Source organism: Trachypithecus francoisi, unplaced genomic scaffold (genome assembly GCF_009764315.1).
Source record: "Trachypithecus francoisi isolate TF-2019V2 unplaced genomic scaffold, Tfra_2.0 Lachesis_group19, whole genome shotgun sequence".
Classification (NCBI taxonomy): Eukaryota; Metazoa; Chordata; class Mammalia; order Primates; family Cercopithecidae; genus Trachypithecus; species Trachypithecus francoisi.
The window spans coordinates 23,294,127-23,308,704 of NW_022681464.1; the positions used below are offsets into that span (position 1 = coordinate 23,294,127).

Here is a 14,578-nt window from a genome sequence, read left to right on the forward strand (position 1 = left end):
AAGGCTATACAGTGAAAATGATGAGGTATGCTACATTAAGGACCACAGACACTTTTAGGAATGTCTAGTTCAAAGGTACCTGAGGAAATAATTCTAAGTCAATTAATAGTTTGACAAACTTAATGAATCTGAAGCTTCCTGGTCTCTTTCTGCAGTGCACCCTGTTTCTCTCTTTTGGAGGTTATTTGCTGGTTGCTGTTATTACAGCTGCATCACTTTGCCCTTTAATCAAAACTATTCCAAAAAGTTTTACTTAAAAAACAACTATCAATACATGTTTGAAATGTCATCATCTCATCACCGCGGACCCCTTTGCTGGGGGCTGTACACCATGATAATTAACCTTCATGCCTTCGGCTTGGGAGGCATAACTCACGTCGTGGTCAATTATCCCACTGTAGAGCCTCTAAGGGTGGGAAGTATTGCTGCAAAACCTAATTAGTAATTTTTTTGAAAATGTGTATTGTTTACTTGATAGTCTGTAATGACTTCCTCTGAGGCACTATGGCCTATCATGGCAGGGTCCTACTTAGACAATTTTTAGCAGCTCATTGACCTGATAAAAAGACCTGCCATGGTCTGTCGGTGCCCGGCAGCCACCGTTGACAGGATGGACTGTTTAACGTTTCTTTCTAAGTCATTATGGTATATCATGTCGCGTCCCTAGTAAAAGAAGTTTTTTTTTAGATTTAGAACAATCAACTCGATAGACCAAATAAAGAGCTCCTTACAGCACTGAGTGGGAAAAGGCAGACCTCACAAATACCCTGTCAATCTTTGCAGCTCCGTCTCTCCTATGGGCTGGTTGACCCAGGCAACAATCCATAACTTAAAATGAAATTTTTCTGTCGTCGCCAAGTTTCCATTCAAAATAGCAAGTACAATCAGTTACTAGCGTAGATTAATTGGTGGTTTTAAAAAAAGAGGAAAAAGAATCTAGAAATATATGAGTCACTCTTCAGATCAGAAAAGTTGCTTAAAACATTTAGTTAATTTTACATTGTGTAGATCATGAATGAAACCAGAAGTTCCCCACCTACCCCCTTCCCTTATGGGGCTACCCAACTGCTGAAAAATTATTATGCTGAGAAATCACCAAACCAATTGAGAATAATGAAAACACATTGTAAGCCACCTCTGGGGTAACCTACCCTTACAGAGCTGTGCTCTGTATTTTGTATTTTGTATTTTGAATGGAAGCTTGGTAACGATAGAAAAATTTCATTTTAAGTTATAGATTGTTGCCTGGGTCAACCAGCCCACAGCAGAAATGGAGCTGCAAGATTGACGGGGCATTTGTGAGATCTGCCTTTTCCCACTCGGTGCTGACAGATTGAGTCCCAGGATACCCTACCTAGCCAACCCTTCCAAAAGAATAGAGAAAAAGTGCAGAACACCTTCCCAGTTTAGCAGGGAAATGGGCACATGGCCTTCAGATTCACTCAACCATGAGTCAGCTCATGAATTGCATACCTGCTGGCTATGAATTTACTGTCAGAAATGAATAGATGAAAATATAAATTTAAATGTAGTGCCAATGACTTGTTTTGCTCTCAGATTTAGAATTTAATTCTTCAGTAAGGAGAGGAAAAAATTAAAAACTTGGATCAGTAGAAATGTTTTGGTAACTTAATTTTTTTTTCAGTAAAATTTGACACTTGAAGTCTTATTCTCATGGAGATCTTACCCCCTAGCTAATCTAAAAAAAATAGAAGACAAAGTAGTTTGGGAAGCGTTAAGAACAAAGCCTCTATTTCACAGAGTAAATAAAAGACAAGAATTTAATATGTCAAAAATGCATCAGTGTTTAAATATTTTGTTTCTAGTAATATTTTGTGTTACAAGAAACAATGGGAGACAATATTCTTTTTAACATATCCATTGTTTTTAATCCAATGACAAAAGTCAAAACTTCAAGCTGGGTAAGGAGATAGTAATCCAATCTCATGCTTTAGGATATAAACTGACAACTCTAAGGGCCAGAGAGAACTTGTAAAGATCTGTAAAATAAGCCGGGTTTAAAGTATATTTGTATGCATTATTATTAATCTTTTTAAAACTTATCTCACAAATACTGAATATTGCTTCTGGCAGTGGGGGCAGGGGAGGCTGAAGGAGGGAGAGATGAACAATTTGAAATAGAAACAGTGTAATCCCACTAAAAAATCTTTAATAATCTTGAACTTACTTTCCTCTCAAAATAAAATAGCCTAAACCTTGTATGTTCTTCATGTGGCAAAGAGGGGCAGGGAGCATTATCAAGAGAGACCTGGTATGGTAAGATTTTAGCCTAGAGCGAATGTTCACAGTTGCTGGCAGACCATTAACAATCAGGTTTCTAAAATGCATTTCAGGAACTCTCGCTTTGGGCACGCAAGGGAATAAGTCAAAGATTCAGAATCTTTACTGTTGGAATTTCTACCTAAAAATGCACTTTTCATCAGGAAGTGAAACCTGCTGATTTTTTCCCATTTAGATCCTAACAGTGACACTGTGTGGATAAAGCTAGGAGTACACACGGAGTGTCACATGAAGAACGCCTTGGCTAGAAAATAAAGCAGGTTCTGACAGGCTGACCAGGTGTCACGGTGAGGAAGGAACCAGATCATAACAAGTGAAAAAACTGAATTTTAGACAAGAAAATGAGTTCACCAAAGAGAGATCTTCCTCTTATTCTCCAATATCTAAACTCAGTTAAATAGAAGGTTTTCATACTAATTGGCATCTTTTCTTCTAAACTAATGCTGCACAGAACTCACCATGACCAGCTTACAACCCACATAGTCCCAATTCTTTAAAGATGGCCCATGAGTGAAAAAGAAAATGTACTGCTTCAGAGGCTTCTAGTATAGAATCACATGGAAGAAGTATACCGAACTACCTTAGTGTCAATGGTGGAAAAAAAAATGTGTTACTTTAGGACGGATTTTTGTAGACATGTGTCAGTCTTTTCAATGAAACACTTAAACTTGAAAAGGTAAACGTACTAGTAGAATAACTTTGACCTATAATATTCAGTGAGAAAGTAACTGAAGTCTGGTTGAGGAAATAGAAGGAATCAGTAGTTTATCTGTATGCACTTAATTTTGCAACTGCTTTGAAATCTTATTTATATTTAGATGAGTTTTTAGCCCCTCATACCAGAAAAATCTCAATTTTTTTAAGATCAGAAATCCCTTTGATGATCACATTTAAAAGCTGCCTCTGGCCAGGCGCGGTAGCTCACGCCTGTAATCCCAGCACTTTGGGAGGCCAAGACGGGTGGATCACAAGGTCAGGAGATTGAGACCATCCTGGCTAACACGGTGAAACCCCATCTCTACTAAAAATACAAAAAATTAGCCAGGCGTGGTGGCGGGCACCTGTAGCTCCAGCTACTCGGGAGGCTGAGGCAGGAGAATGGCGTGAACCCGGGAGGCAGAGCTTGCAGTGAGCCAAGATCACGCCACTGCACTCCAGCCTGGGCTACAAAGCCAGACTCTGTCTCAAAAAAAAAAAAAAAAAAAAAAAAAAAAAGCTTCCTCCAAAAAAATGCACATGTGCAAAAACATCTATCTACAGCATTTTATTATAATTTCAGAGCCTCACAAACCCCATAGAAGACATGGACCCAGTTAAGTCTTTACTTTATGAAACCTGACTCATCTTCTCTTTATTTTATTCCTACTTTTCTCCCTACCACTGTTTTCATTATTGTTGTTCTTCACCATCTTTCTGAATTATCCAAGGCACATATTTCCTTTAAATATATCAAGAAAATCTAGAAAAAAACAAACATAGCTAAAATACTGCTCTAAAATTATCAATGATGTCTATTAGGATAATTTCAGGACTATTAAAAAATGAATACATTACCATCCATAACAAATATCATGCCTGTATGGTAACAAATCATCTGAACGAATATTAAAGAATTTAGTTGTCACTTAAACATTATTCGGAAATGTTTACATGCAAACATGTTGATGGTCAATTTTTAAAAACCTTTTATCCGGGTAATATTAACTGGCAGTTCCTGAACATGAACAAAATGCTGGACACTATGACAAGCACTTATATGTATTTGCCAATAGCCCTGTGAGAAAGAGACCATTATCATCCCCATGTTCCAGATGAGAACCTGAGGCTGAGAGGGGTTGGGTGACATGTCAAAGGCCACACACCTAATACATCATCTAGCCAGGCAGTCTTACTCAAGAAGCCAAATCGTTAATCACCATGCTATACACTACCTCCTAAATGTTTTGGTACTTCATAAACACAACCTGGAAAATCTCCAAGCAACATGTTTCCTTGATAAAAACCTGTAGCACTCCTTGTCTTGCAATCAACATTCCACAAGAATCTTGGCATCTATTTTAATAGAGATCATTAATTCATTAAATATAAACTACATTATCTGAGGGACATGGCACTTAACAGTTATACTTATTCAATATTGGATCACGTTTTCCTTGTGAAGTATATTATTCCAGTAGTATCAATGAAAAAAAGAAGCAAACAGTCAAAGGCTTGCTTAAAGTTTCAAACTAGTCATCCTGACTCCCAATTTTTGACTGCTATTTGACCGTTATTCTCCCTGAGCTTCCATATTTTATAACTTGCCAGGTTTTACATTTTCTTCCTTTAAAATATCTTTTGTGTCACCCCTTTCCATTTTTTATACTACAGCTCTAATTCAGGTCCTCAGTATCTTCAAATCTCACTCCTAAATTATGGCATATCTTAGGATTGTTCTGTCTACAGTCCTTCCAACACAGCTTGTATCTTTTGCTTTGATGGCATAATGGGATAATATAGTCAATAGCCTCTCTTAAAAAGGGACCTAAAATATCTTATAGCCTTTTAAGAATCAACACAAAAAGCTACTTAGATGAAATTCCTGAACTGGTTATATAAGTGCAAAATTTGAACATTATATGAAGTTCACAAAAGTTATTCTATTTGCAGTAGTACTAAGGGTAAAAAAAAGTGATAACTGAAGAAAAATTTTGATGATGTAGTTCTCTTATAAATTGGGAACAATGACCCCTGAAGGACCATAAAGAAAGTGAATGTCAAGATAATTTATTATTGTTACATTATCTACTTCATTTTTCACTTTGTCTTACAGAGCTACGCTATCCTTACAAGGTACCGAATATCCCAAATATTAATGAACACTTAACAGTGTATCAAAAGCAAGATTAAAAGGGCTGAAACAAAGAGTTGGTGAATTTCTCCTCTACTATTACTTTAATATCAAGAATATTAACCAGAAAGGGCAATACATATGATTACTGTAGAAGGTCTCAGACTTACAAGGTATATGTGTAATTTTTAAAGATTTGCAACCCTTTCTGAAGCAGAATGCACCCCTTTTCCTGACTAACTGGGTGGTGCTTACCTTATTTCAAAAAGTAACATTTCACAGCTCCTCTTGTGATTTACTGTGGGTTGTTTTCATTGTAGAAGAGCCAGTTTCTATGCATGTCGGCTGGACAAACATTTATACGTTATTGGTGGAAGGAATGAAACTGGCTACTTGTCCAGCGTGGAGTGCTATAACCTAGAAACAAATGAGTGGCGCTATGTCTCCTCTTTGCCACAGCCTCTGGCGGCTCATGCGGGAGCAGTGCACAATGGGAAAATATACATTTCAGGCAAGTAATTCCTCCACTTTTTGTTACAAAGTTCAGTTCCAAAGCACTCTCTTGACTTGTATGTCTATGTTTATTTCACAGGGGGTGTACACAATGGAGAATATGTCCCATGGCTATATTGCTATGACCCAGTAATGGATGTCTGGGCTCGAAAACAAGATATGAACACAAAACGCGCAATTCACACTTTGGCTGTAATGAATGATCGCTTGTATGCAATTGGAGGAAATCATTTGAAAGGTCTTTTTTGTTGTTGTTTTGTTTTTTAGTCACAATAACATTTACATCTCATATTTCTTGCTAAGGGGGTTTCTCCTTAGATAATGATAGTTAACCAAGTAAAAAACATGTTGATCTAATAAAATCTACTCTGTGTAAATTGGCAGTACCCTTGAGCAAGCATTTATTTTGGCTTTTCTGCAGATAGGATTATTTTTTAGTTACCATACACATAAAAGAAATGAATAATGATGTCTACAGAAAATAAGAAACAGGAGCATTAATAACTGAAGAGCACAAACAATTTGTTGTAACAATGAATTCACTGAAATAAATTATTTATTATCACCAAAGTGGTAGTAATGAATTTTTTCCAGAAAATTATTTTTGCAGTAATCATAAAGAACTTTAGTCATAAGTGCACAAAGCTAACGTGATTTTTTAAAAGGTAATATTTATCAGATTCTTGTGTCTAAATTTAGAATTTTTTAAGAATTGAATAGCAAACTACTTATGATTATCAAATTCTGTTGCTTTTTTCAATAAAAATCTTAAAGCATAGCATTTTCAGAGATATGTTTCAGCACCTTTCCTGCCCCAGATATGTATGCGACTGTAACTTTTTGTAGTGTATGTGTACATATATACCATTATGTGCATGCATGTAACACTGAATGTGACAGGAAAACAGAGAGACCTATGATATCGAGAACATTATTGAACTGCTTTGGGCCTCAGTCTCCTCATCTGAAGATGAAGAAACTGCTCTATGCTCTCTAAAATCTCCTTCAGCTCTGCTAGTCTATGATCCCTGAAATTGAGCTAAAAGGGAAACAGGCTATCTAAGTATGGTAGATAACACACATGTGTGCATTTATTTTTTAATAGTATACACATCTTTTTAGATGGTTTAGACCTAGATGTTTTCTCTGTTTTCCTAATACATGTTTACCTGTAAATGTAATAAAGTCTGAGCAGGTGTAATTTTTACGTAGATACTTCCAAGTTCGTGTTCATTCAGTCAAGTTCATGTTCAGAAATGCTAATAGCCTAGAGCATGTCTGCTGCTCAGCTTAAGTGCTCTCTCCAGTGGGAAAAGATTTTATTTACTACTGTGACTCTTCCCTTTTTATTCTTTATCTCTTTCAATGGTGCTCTTTCATTTCAAGTCACACACCATTCCTTTATGTCGCCATGTTTTATATTAACTTTATATCCTTTTATGTTAAAATGTGATTTCTTTTCATTCTTCTGCACAAGATATTGTCTAAATGCTCTAGGATCTTCTAACATTTAAGGTTGCGTTTGGACAGAAAGACTTAGGTAATGACAATCTAAATGAGAAATACTGCACACACATCAAAACTGGGTTAGCTCAAGGAGGCATCATGGTGAGGAGAGGATATAGACATTGCATCTAAGCCCAGGTTTGATTTTAGTTATGCACTTTCTAGTTGTGTGGTCTCACTCAAGACACTTAACCTCATGTCTGCAAAGGAGGGATAATTAATCTTGCCTTGATGGTTTCTATGAGGATTACAGTCCCCATGTATAACATTGGCACAGAGAAGGCATATATATCTTCAAATGATGCCTCTAAGGTCAGAACCTGGAATTTGCCCAAGTGCCCATTCTAAGTGTATATGCTTCAAAAATCATCATCAATAATCTTAATGGTAAAGGAAAGGAATATACTCTGGAGCTGCAGTGAGTACATTGTTCTGTTGTTCCACCATCTATGCAATTTATTTTCTGTAGGAAGTTAGTAACCGAAATAACCTGTCTACCTCTTCAAGACCAAAATTTCTCCACTTTTTGATTCATCTTCTCAATTATTTTAAAGAATCCAGTATGTTGGTTACTTTAAAATACACACTGTGATTGTCAGTTAGCAAATATCCATAGCCTGCATGTAACTACAGGAAAATAAATAAATAAAAACATTAAAGGTTTGATCTGCTTGGTGAGTATGAAGCTCCCACTAGGTGTTTCTCACCCTTGAAATTAAAGGCAGGGCTCCAGTAGAGTCCAGAAAACTTAAGTTGTTCTCAGTGACCTAGGTACTGCCCCAGACACTGAGAACCGTACCAGAAGAGGTAGGAGAAGCTCTTCAGTGAAAGGTACTCAGCCTCCTACTCTAAACCTTGATTCTTGGCAAATATTAGAAACCATTTACATCATCAGAGTTGTTTATAAACATAGTCAAATTGTGAAAAAGGTAAAAGATGCTGAACAACATATTTTTAATTTATCAAAACATTCTGAGAGAGTTAAATATTCATTTGAGAAAAAGCAATACAATTTAGTATGCAAGAGTTTGAGTTCTGAAGCCTCTCTTGGATTCAAATCTCAACCTGTCTACTTACTGACTTGTGACTTACTCAAGTAATTGACTTTCTCTGTCCCCAAGTTCCCTTATCTATAAAATGAAAGTAAGGACAGGGACTATCTCATAGAATGATGGAAGGGATTAAATGAGTTCATTTAAATCAAGTCCTTAGAAAAGAAAACTAGCATATTGTAAGTGCCCTGTAAAATGCTTGCTTAAACTATTATTTTAAGCCTTTTTAAATAAGGTTTTAATAAACCATTTTAATAAGATCTATCCACATATAATCAACCTTCACTAATGACATCTGTTCAGATATTCTTGCTTTGAAGTAATCTAAAACAACTAGAGTTTCTTTGGGATTTTTTAGGTCTTTCTGACATTTCTCCCAATCTCAGTGAATTTATGCTTTTTTATCTTCAAAAGCATAATTATCTATTTTGGCTTGAGACTTGTTTTTAAAAGAAGGTCTAGCCTTGAATTGGGACCCTGAGCATTTATTATGTTGTTGTTCCACTTTGTTCTGTCACTTAGGTTTCTCCCACCTTGATGTAATGCTTGTGGAATGCTATGACCCGAAAGGTGACCAGTGGAATATACTCCAAACTCCCATTTTAGAGGGTCGAAGCGGCCCTGGCTGTGCAGTGCTTGATGACAGCATTTACCTTGTGGGAGGCTACAGCTGGAGTATGGTATGTGTCCACATTTACTGCATGCTCCTTTATTTTGTTGGTGCTTACTTTTTCTGTATCCTTCCAAATGTGTTATCTTCCACACATGTACCTTTTAAGAGTATCATACTTACACGCAGGCAGTCAGTTGCTTTAGGTAGTAAAATAGGATCAGTCTGGTGGCTGTTGAACTGACTTGCTGCCTGATCAACAGCATGACAAGGTGCAGCAGGTCTCTTTCTCTCCTATCTCTATGATCTTGTGATTCTGGCTTCCCAACTACAAGTCAAACCGAGGTGATTTTACAAATGGTCTGCAGTTCATTAAGAGAGTCTGAAAGGTTTCTGACTGGTAAGGCATGAAAAATGGAAATTCATTCTCCAATATTCATGAAGTCTATTTAGGATGTGTGATTTGCCATTGATTTTTCCCCTTATTTTCCCTCTTTATCATGAAATTTTCTAAACATACACAAAAATCGAGATTAGAATGGGCCCTCATTAACCCATCATTCAGCTTCAACATCCATCAACATTTTGCCACACTTCATCTACCCCCTCTTTTAAAATCTCTGGCTCAGGCAATATGAAGTAGATCCCAGATGTCATATCATTTCACCCTACATGCTTCAGTATTTACCCTTTAAAAATCGTTAACTTACGTAAATACACTCATTCTCCAAAAAATTAACAATAATTCATTTATAACTAGTTTTATACTCAGATATTTGCCACTGACTTGAAAAAAAAAGATGTATTTTTCAAATTGACATATCCAAATCAGGATCCAACAAATCTTTCTTATATTTCATCATTATTTCTCTTATATGTCTTGCAATCTAGAACATGACCCAGCCTCTTTTTGTTTCATGCCATTGACTTTTTGACAAAAGAGGGTCAGTTGTACAGAATACCCTACATTCTGAAATTGGTTAATGACTTCCTCGTGGAGTCATTTGAAATAGTCCTCCGTCTGCATATTTTCTAGCGACTGGAAGTTAGAGATAAGGGCATAATTAAATTCAGCTTTTTCCTTTTTTTATGTCCTTTGTTAACTTCTTTCTTCTTTTTTAGCAAGAACACCTGAGAAGGTGGCTTTGTAGTTCAAATTACAGTACATCAGGAGACACATCGGGTCTAGCAGATTACATATTCACTTTTAAAATGATGAACATTTGTCTATTTCCCTAATTACCTGTGTTAGTTTTATAAGATTAATTTGGTGGTTTTAATAATATTATTTAGTTTTATTTCTTTTGCCTCTAACAAGATTGTGACATAATGTTTTGGGGAGCTTTAAAACATTATCAGTTATATGTAGGCAAATAGGTATTGACATATATAACTAGATATTCATATATGCACTTGTTTGCTTATACAAATTGTTAGCTGCAAGAATATATACATTTGGAAGTAGACATTGGGACATTTTCAGAAAAATAATTATTAGGTTGGTTGGCATTTTTGTTTGTTTCCTGTGAGAAACACAAAGCTGCCTTGGTTTGGGGAGGGAAATGTTACACAAGCACTAGCCTCTAAAGTTGACAAAGAAAACAAGATTAAGGACATTTTATTTCTCATGTGGCCTCTTAAAAATAAATAAATCAATATATGAGAAAGCTGACAAACTTTCATTTCCAGTTTACTTTAAACTGGTTTTCAATCCTAGCTCTGATTCTTCACAGTAGCAAAATAAAAATGGAGAAGTGAGACAACAATCTGAAATATCATTGTCTTAACTATTTGAAGGTTTAAAGTAAATTTGTTCTTTTTTTTAAACTTCAACCAGCTGGATAACTTTTATTTTTAGTATATTATTTTTATTTATTTATTTAAGCCAGGATCTTACTCTGTTGCCTAGGCTGCAGTACAGTGGCATGATCAGAGCTCACTGTAACCACAATCCTCCTGTCCTAGCCTCCCAAGCAGCTGGGACTACAGATGTGTACTATCAGGCCCAATTTGTTTTTATCTTTTTTGGTGTGTGTGTAGAGATGAGGTCTTGCTATGTTGCCCAGACTGGTCTCGAACCCCTGGGCTCAAGTGATCCTCTCACCCTCCCTACCAAAGCTCTGTAATTACAGGCATGAGCCACTGCACCCAGCCAATTTAGGATTTGTTGAGCATCCAGGATCCTCTAGGTATTTGACTTTTATTATTAGTCACACACACACAATTTTTTTTTGAAATGTTGTCAGTCTTAACTTTTACCTTGGAATAGAACAGTTTAAAATCCATTGCTTTCATTTGGAATTATTTAGCAAGAATGGAGAACAGATATTTTCTTTTCAATATATTAATAAATGTGATCAGTAACATTGCCACTGCACTTCTCTGACTTCCTTCTCTAAATGCTCCCTCCTCTGTCATTACAGGGGGCCTACAAGTCATCTACAATATGCTATTGTCCAGAGAAAGGAACCTGGACAGAACTCGAAGGAGATGTAGCAGAACCGTTGGCAGGCCCTGCCTGTGTGACAGTTATTCTGCCCTCTTGTGTGCCATACAACAAATAACACCAGGAAACTCTGGAATGAACGGTATCAATTCTAGGAAGCAATGGCAGGTGACATCACTATTATAATAGGAACAATGCATTCTAATGGTACAACTGCCAAAACCCACCCCTGGTTTCTGATGATTTATAAGTAACTACAAAAGGAAGAGACCTGTTCTTGAACATATGCTGTGTCTGTAACCCAGATCGCACCAAACTTCCTGTGGTGACAGACTCTTCCATTTCAGACTGGTTTTAACTTATCCCAGCTTTACAAAAACTCTTCATGTGAATCTTAACTTTCAAAAGGAGAAAGACAAAATACAGAAGACTGGCCCCAGAGAGACCTGAGATCAGTATTGTGCATTGTAGTCTACCTGCATGTGATCTATGTTGACATTTCGGGGATATTGTGTTCAAGAATGATTCCAAATTTGAGCCAGCAAAATATACTGCATTACAGAAATTGCCACTTGATTCTGTATTCTTAACCTTTGGCTACTTCACAGACTCCATTGGCAACACTGTTATTGAAAATCATGTAAGATTAAAGAGAGGCATTTTCATTTCTTTACAACTTCATTTCATACACCTTCTGTCCTTATAGCACCTCATGGGATCAGAAAAGAGAAACATGTTGGCTCTTGTAATAAATGCTTTCTACCCTATAGGTTCTAAGCTAGATAGTGTCATCATTTCTGTGTCCTCAATTTTATCTGAAAGATTAAAACAAAACACATTATGTCACTATTCAGTTCATGGAGGTTTGTGCTTTTTCCTAACATGTTATTTACTTCAAAAGACAGGATTGACAAATTCAGTCACGTACTATTTTAGAGATTCTGTTATATGATATGTCTGACCCAAATTTAATCCATAATAAAAAAAATGGGAGACTGTTTTCAGGAATTCAGGGATGAAAAAAAAGAGTAATTTCTGTTAAGTACAATTCCAGTTGTCTTTCTGTTTCTAAAACACAGAACTTACAAGAGCCACAGGAGCCAATTATAGCACCTGACAAAATACTTCTCCTCTTCCTCACCTTTGGGTAGCTCTAGACACTTGACTTACGATCGTTATTCCCCCAATTCATCATATTTTGTTTGTTATCACCAGAGATGCTTGAACTCATTTAAGCGAGCCATTGCTAGTTGTCTTGAGGAGCATGAGGAATTCAGGAGCAGAAGGTCAGGATAGCATGAGATAGTCTCAGTGTGGCCAACCAAAAGGACAAAACTGACAGGAATGCACATTTGATTTTCAAGCCCTTCAGAGCCTGAACAACAACTTTAGTAGTAAATAAAAGCCTAAAATACTTTTTAACCATCCAGAGATGACGTTGAATCCTTCAACAGATGTGTCATTCAAAACAATAATTAAGGAAATCCCACAGATGAAAAATGCCTTGGTGATAAGCTTTCATGGCAGAGCACGTCAAAATAAATGGGTATACTGGAATCCAATGCCGTTTCTACAGTAAAGTGCAATCTTCATTGTTTTTGTATTTATTTGTATGTTCAGATCCAAAGGATCCGTTGTAAAAATATATATATAAATATATGTATATCCAGTGCAATCAACTTTCATTTCTTTTTCCTTGAAAACATATGAGTATATAGAAAGAAAAGTTACAGTACTCTGTGGGAAAATCTCAGCTGACATCATGAATAGAACGAGGTCTGTTTCAGAACCTTTTGTTGTCAACTGTCACTGTTTCTTCCAAAAGTCACAGTTTATACAAGAACATTTGCTTTCCTTAGACTTGTTCTGCATTTTATTTTTTATTTCTCGCCAAAATAAATAAAAGCATTTATGAGAACTATAAGTAAAGCTTTCTGTATTTCAGAAAGACATAAGTTACTAGAAAGTGAAAAGTGAATAAACAAGTCACAGAGAATGTAAATTTTGTACAGTATTAGAATGTGTAAATGAAGCTTGCTTGGAAGGGGAAAACTTTAAATAAAAACTTTATGTACTAATTCAACTGTCTCTCATATCCTACTTACATAGCATATGTATAAATCTCTACATGAAACTGTTTGAAGGTTTGTGATATGTAAATGCCTAAATATTATCATTCTGAAGCTATGATTTACAAGTGTATTTGGCTTTCTCACAATATGTAAATGTATACAGTATGGACAGTGCTAAAATTATGGAATACTTCTGGAAAATGTTGTGAGTTAAAAATCATATGGAATCTGATGTTTTCACTACAAGGGTGTTATAATAAGACATAACTTACCTGAGATCAAATAACTAAATATTTATACACATTATTAGAAGCACCATGTGTTAAAAAATACCTGCACCCTTTTTAAAGAATAATGAATCACACATTTTATTAAATCAATTATCAAATACATAGTATTTAATTTTATTCTCTTTTAAAGATCTGATGAAGCAATTGTACAGGGCAATTAAAGGGGCTATGGGAGACATAGGGGGAACTAAGGGAACTACCGTAGGTGACGGTAGTAGCTGGGCAACCTTCCAGGCAAAGAGCTACGTAAGATCAGGAGCTAGGCTCGGAAGCCTGTAAGCTGGGGGGAATTTACTTTAATGCTTCCCAGCCAAATCTATCATTAGTGATGATTAAACTCAGAATTGAAGGATCTTTTGATCCTCTCTAGTATTCCACAAGAAAGAGTAATGGAGTTTCTTTCTCCTTCCATTGGATCTTCTCCTCCACATACTAGAGTAGCACATTGAAAGAAGAACCTTCTCCTGAGCCAATGGCTAGTTGCTGAAGTGCTTCTCCAAATCCCCTGAAATACCCAAGGCTCCAGTGCTGACTAAATATCATGAGATGTTAAGAAGACATGCTTATCTTTTTCCTAATCTCAAGAAACCACCCTGGTGTCCCTCACTAGACGGTACTTTCATGTTTTATATTTAGTTAGTTAATACTTGAAGGAATTTTGGGTAAAGTGGAAATATACTGAGGGGGCAAAAAAAGATATTTTTTCTGAGAATACGTCTTAAAACTGGCTAAAACTACAGACCAGATTTTTAAAATTAATTAAGCTGTGTCTGTGAGCTTGAAATTAGTGTCTGCATTTGTTCTGTCCTAGTCAGTCAGACTCATATTTTCCCAGCTCCTTGACACTTACATCACTTAACAAACTATATCATTATCAACATGGTAAGTATCAAGTATTCACTGAATATATCCCAAAGGGCATCATTATAAATGCCAGATTTCTGATTAAACTTAATTC

At 36.1% G+C, this 14,578-nt stretch overlaps 1 protein-coding gene across 1 annotated transcript in view; it reads left to right on the forward strand.

Moving 5' to 3' along the window:
• KLHL14 (kelch like family member 14) overlaps positions 1 to 13,336 on the forward strand; it is a 101,074-nt gene extending 87,738 nt beyond the window's left edge. The window contains exons 6-9 of the mRNA XM_033178034.1: positions 5,452 to 5,642; positions 5,724 to 5,882; positions 8,725 to 8,882; positions 11,236 to 13,336. Of these exons, the coding sequence (XP_033033925.1) occupies positions 5,452 to 5,642; positions 5,724 to 5,882; positions 8,725 to 8,882; positions 11,236 to 11,376 (649 nt within the window). The 3' untranslated portion in view covers positions 11,377 to 13,336. The remainder of the gene's footprint in view (positions 1 to 5,451; positions 5,643 to 5,723; positions 5,883 to 8,724; positions 8,883 to 11,235) is intronic.
• Positions 13,337 to 14,578: the final 1,242 nt, after the last annotated feature.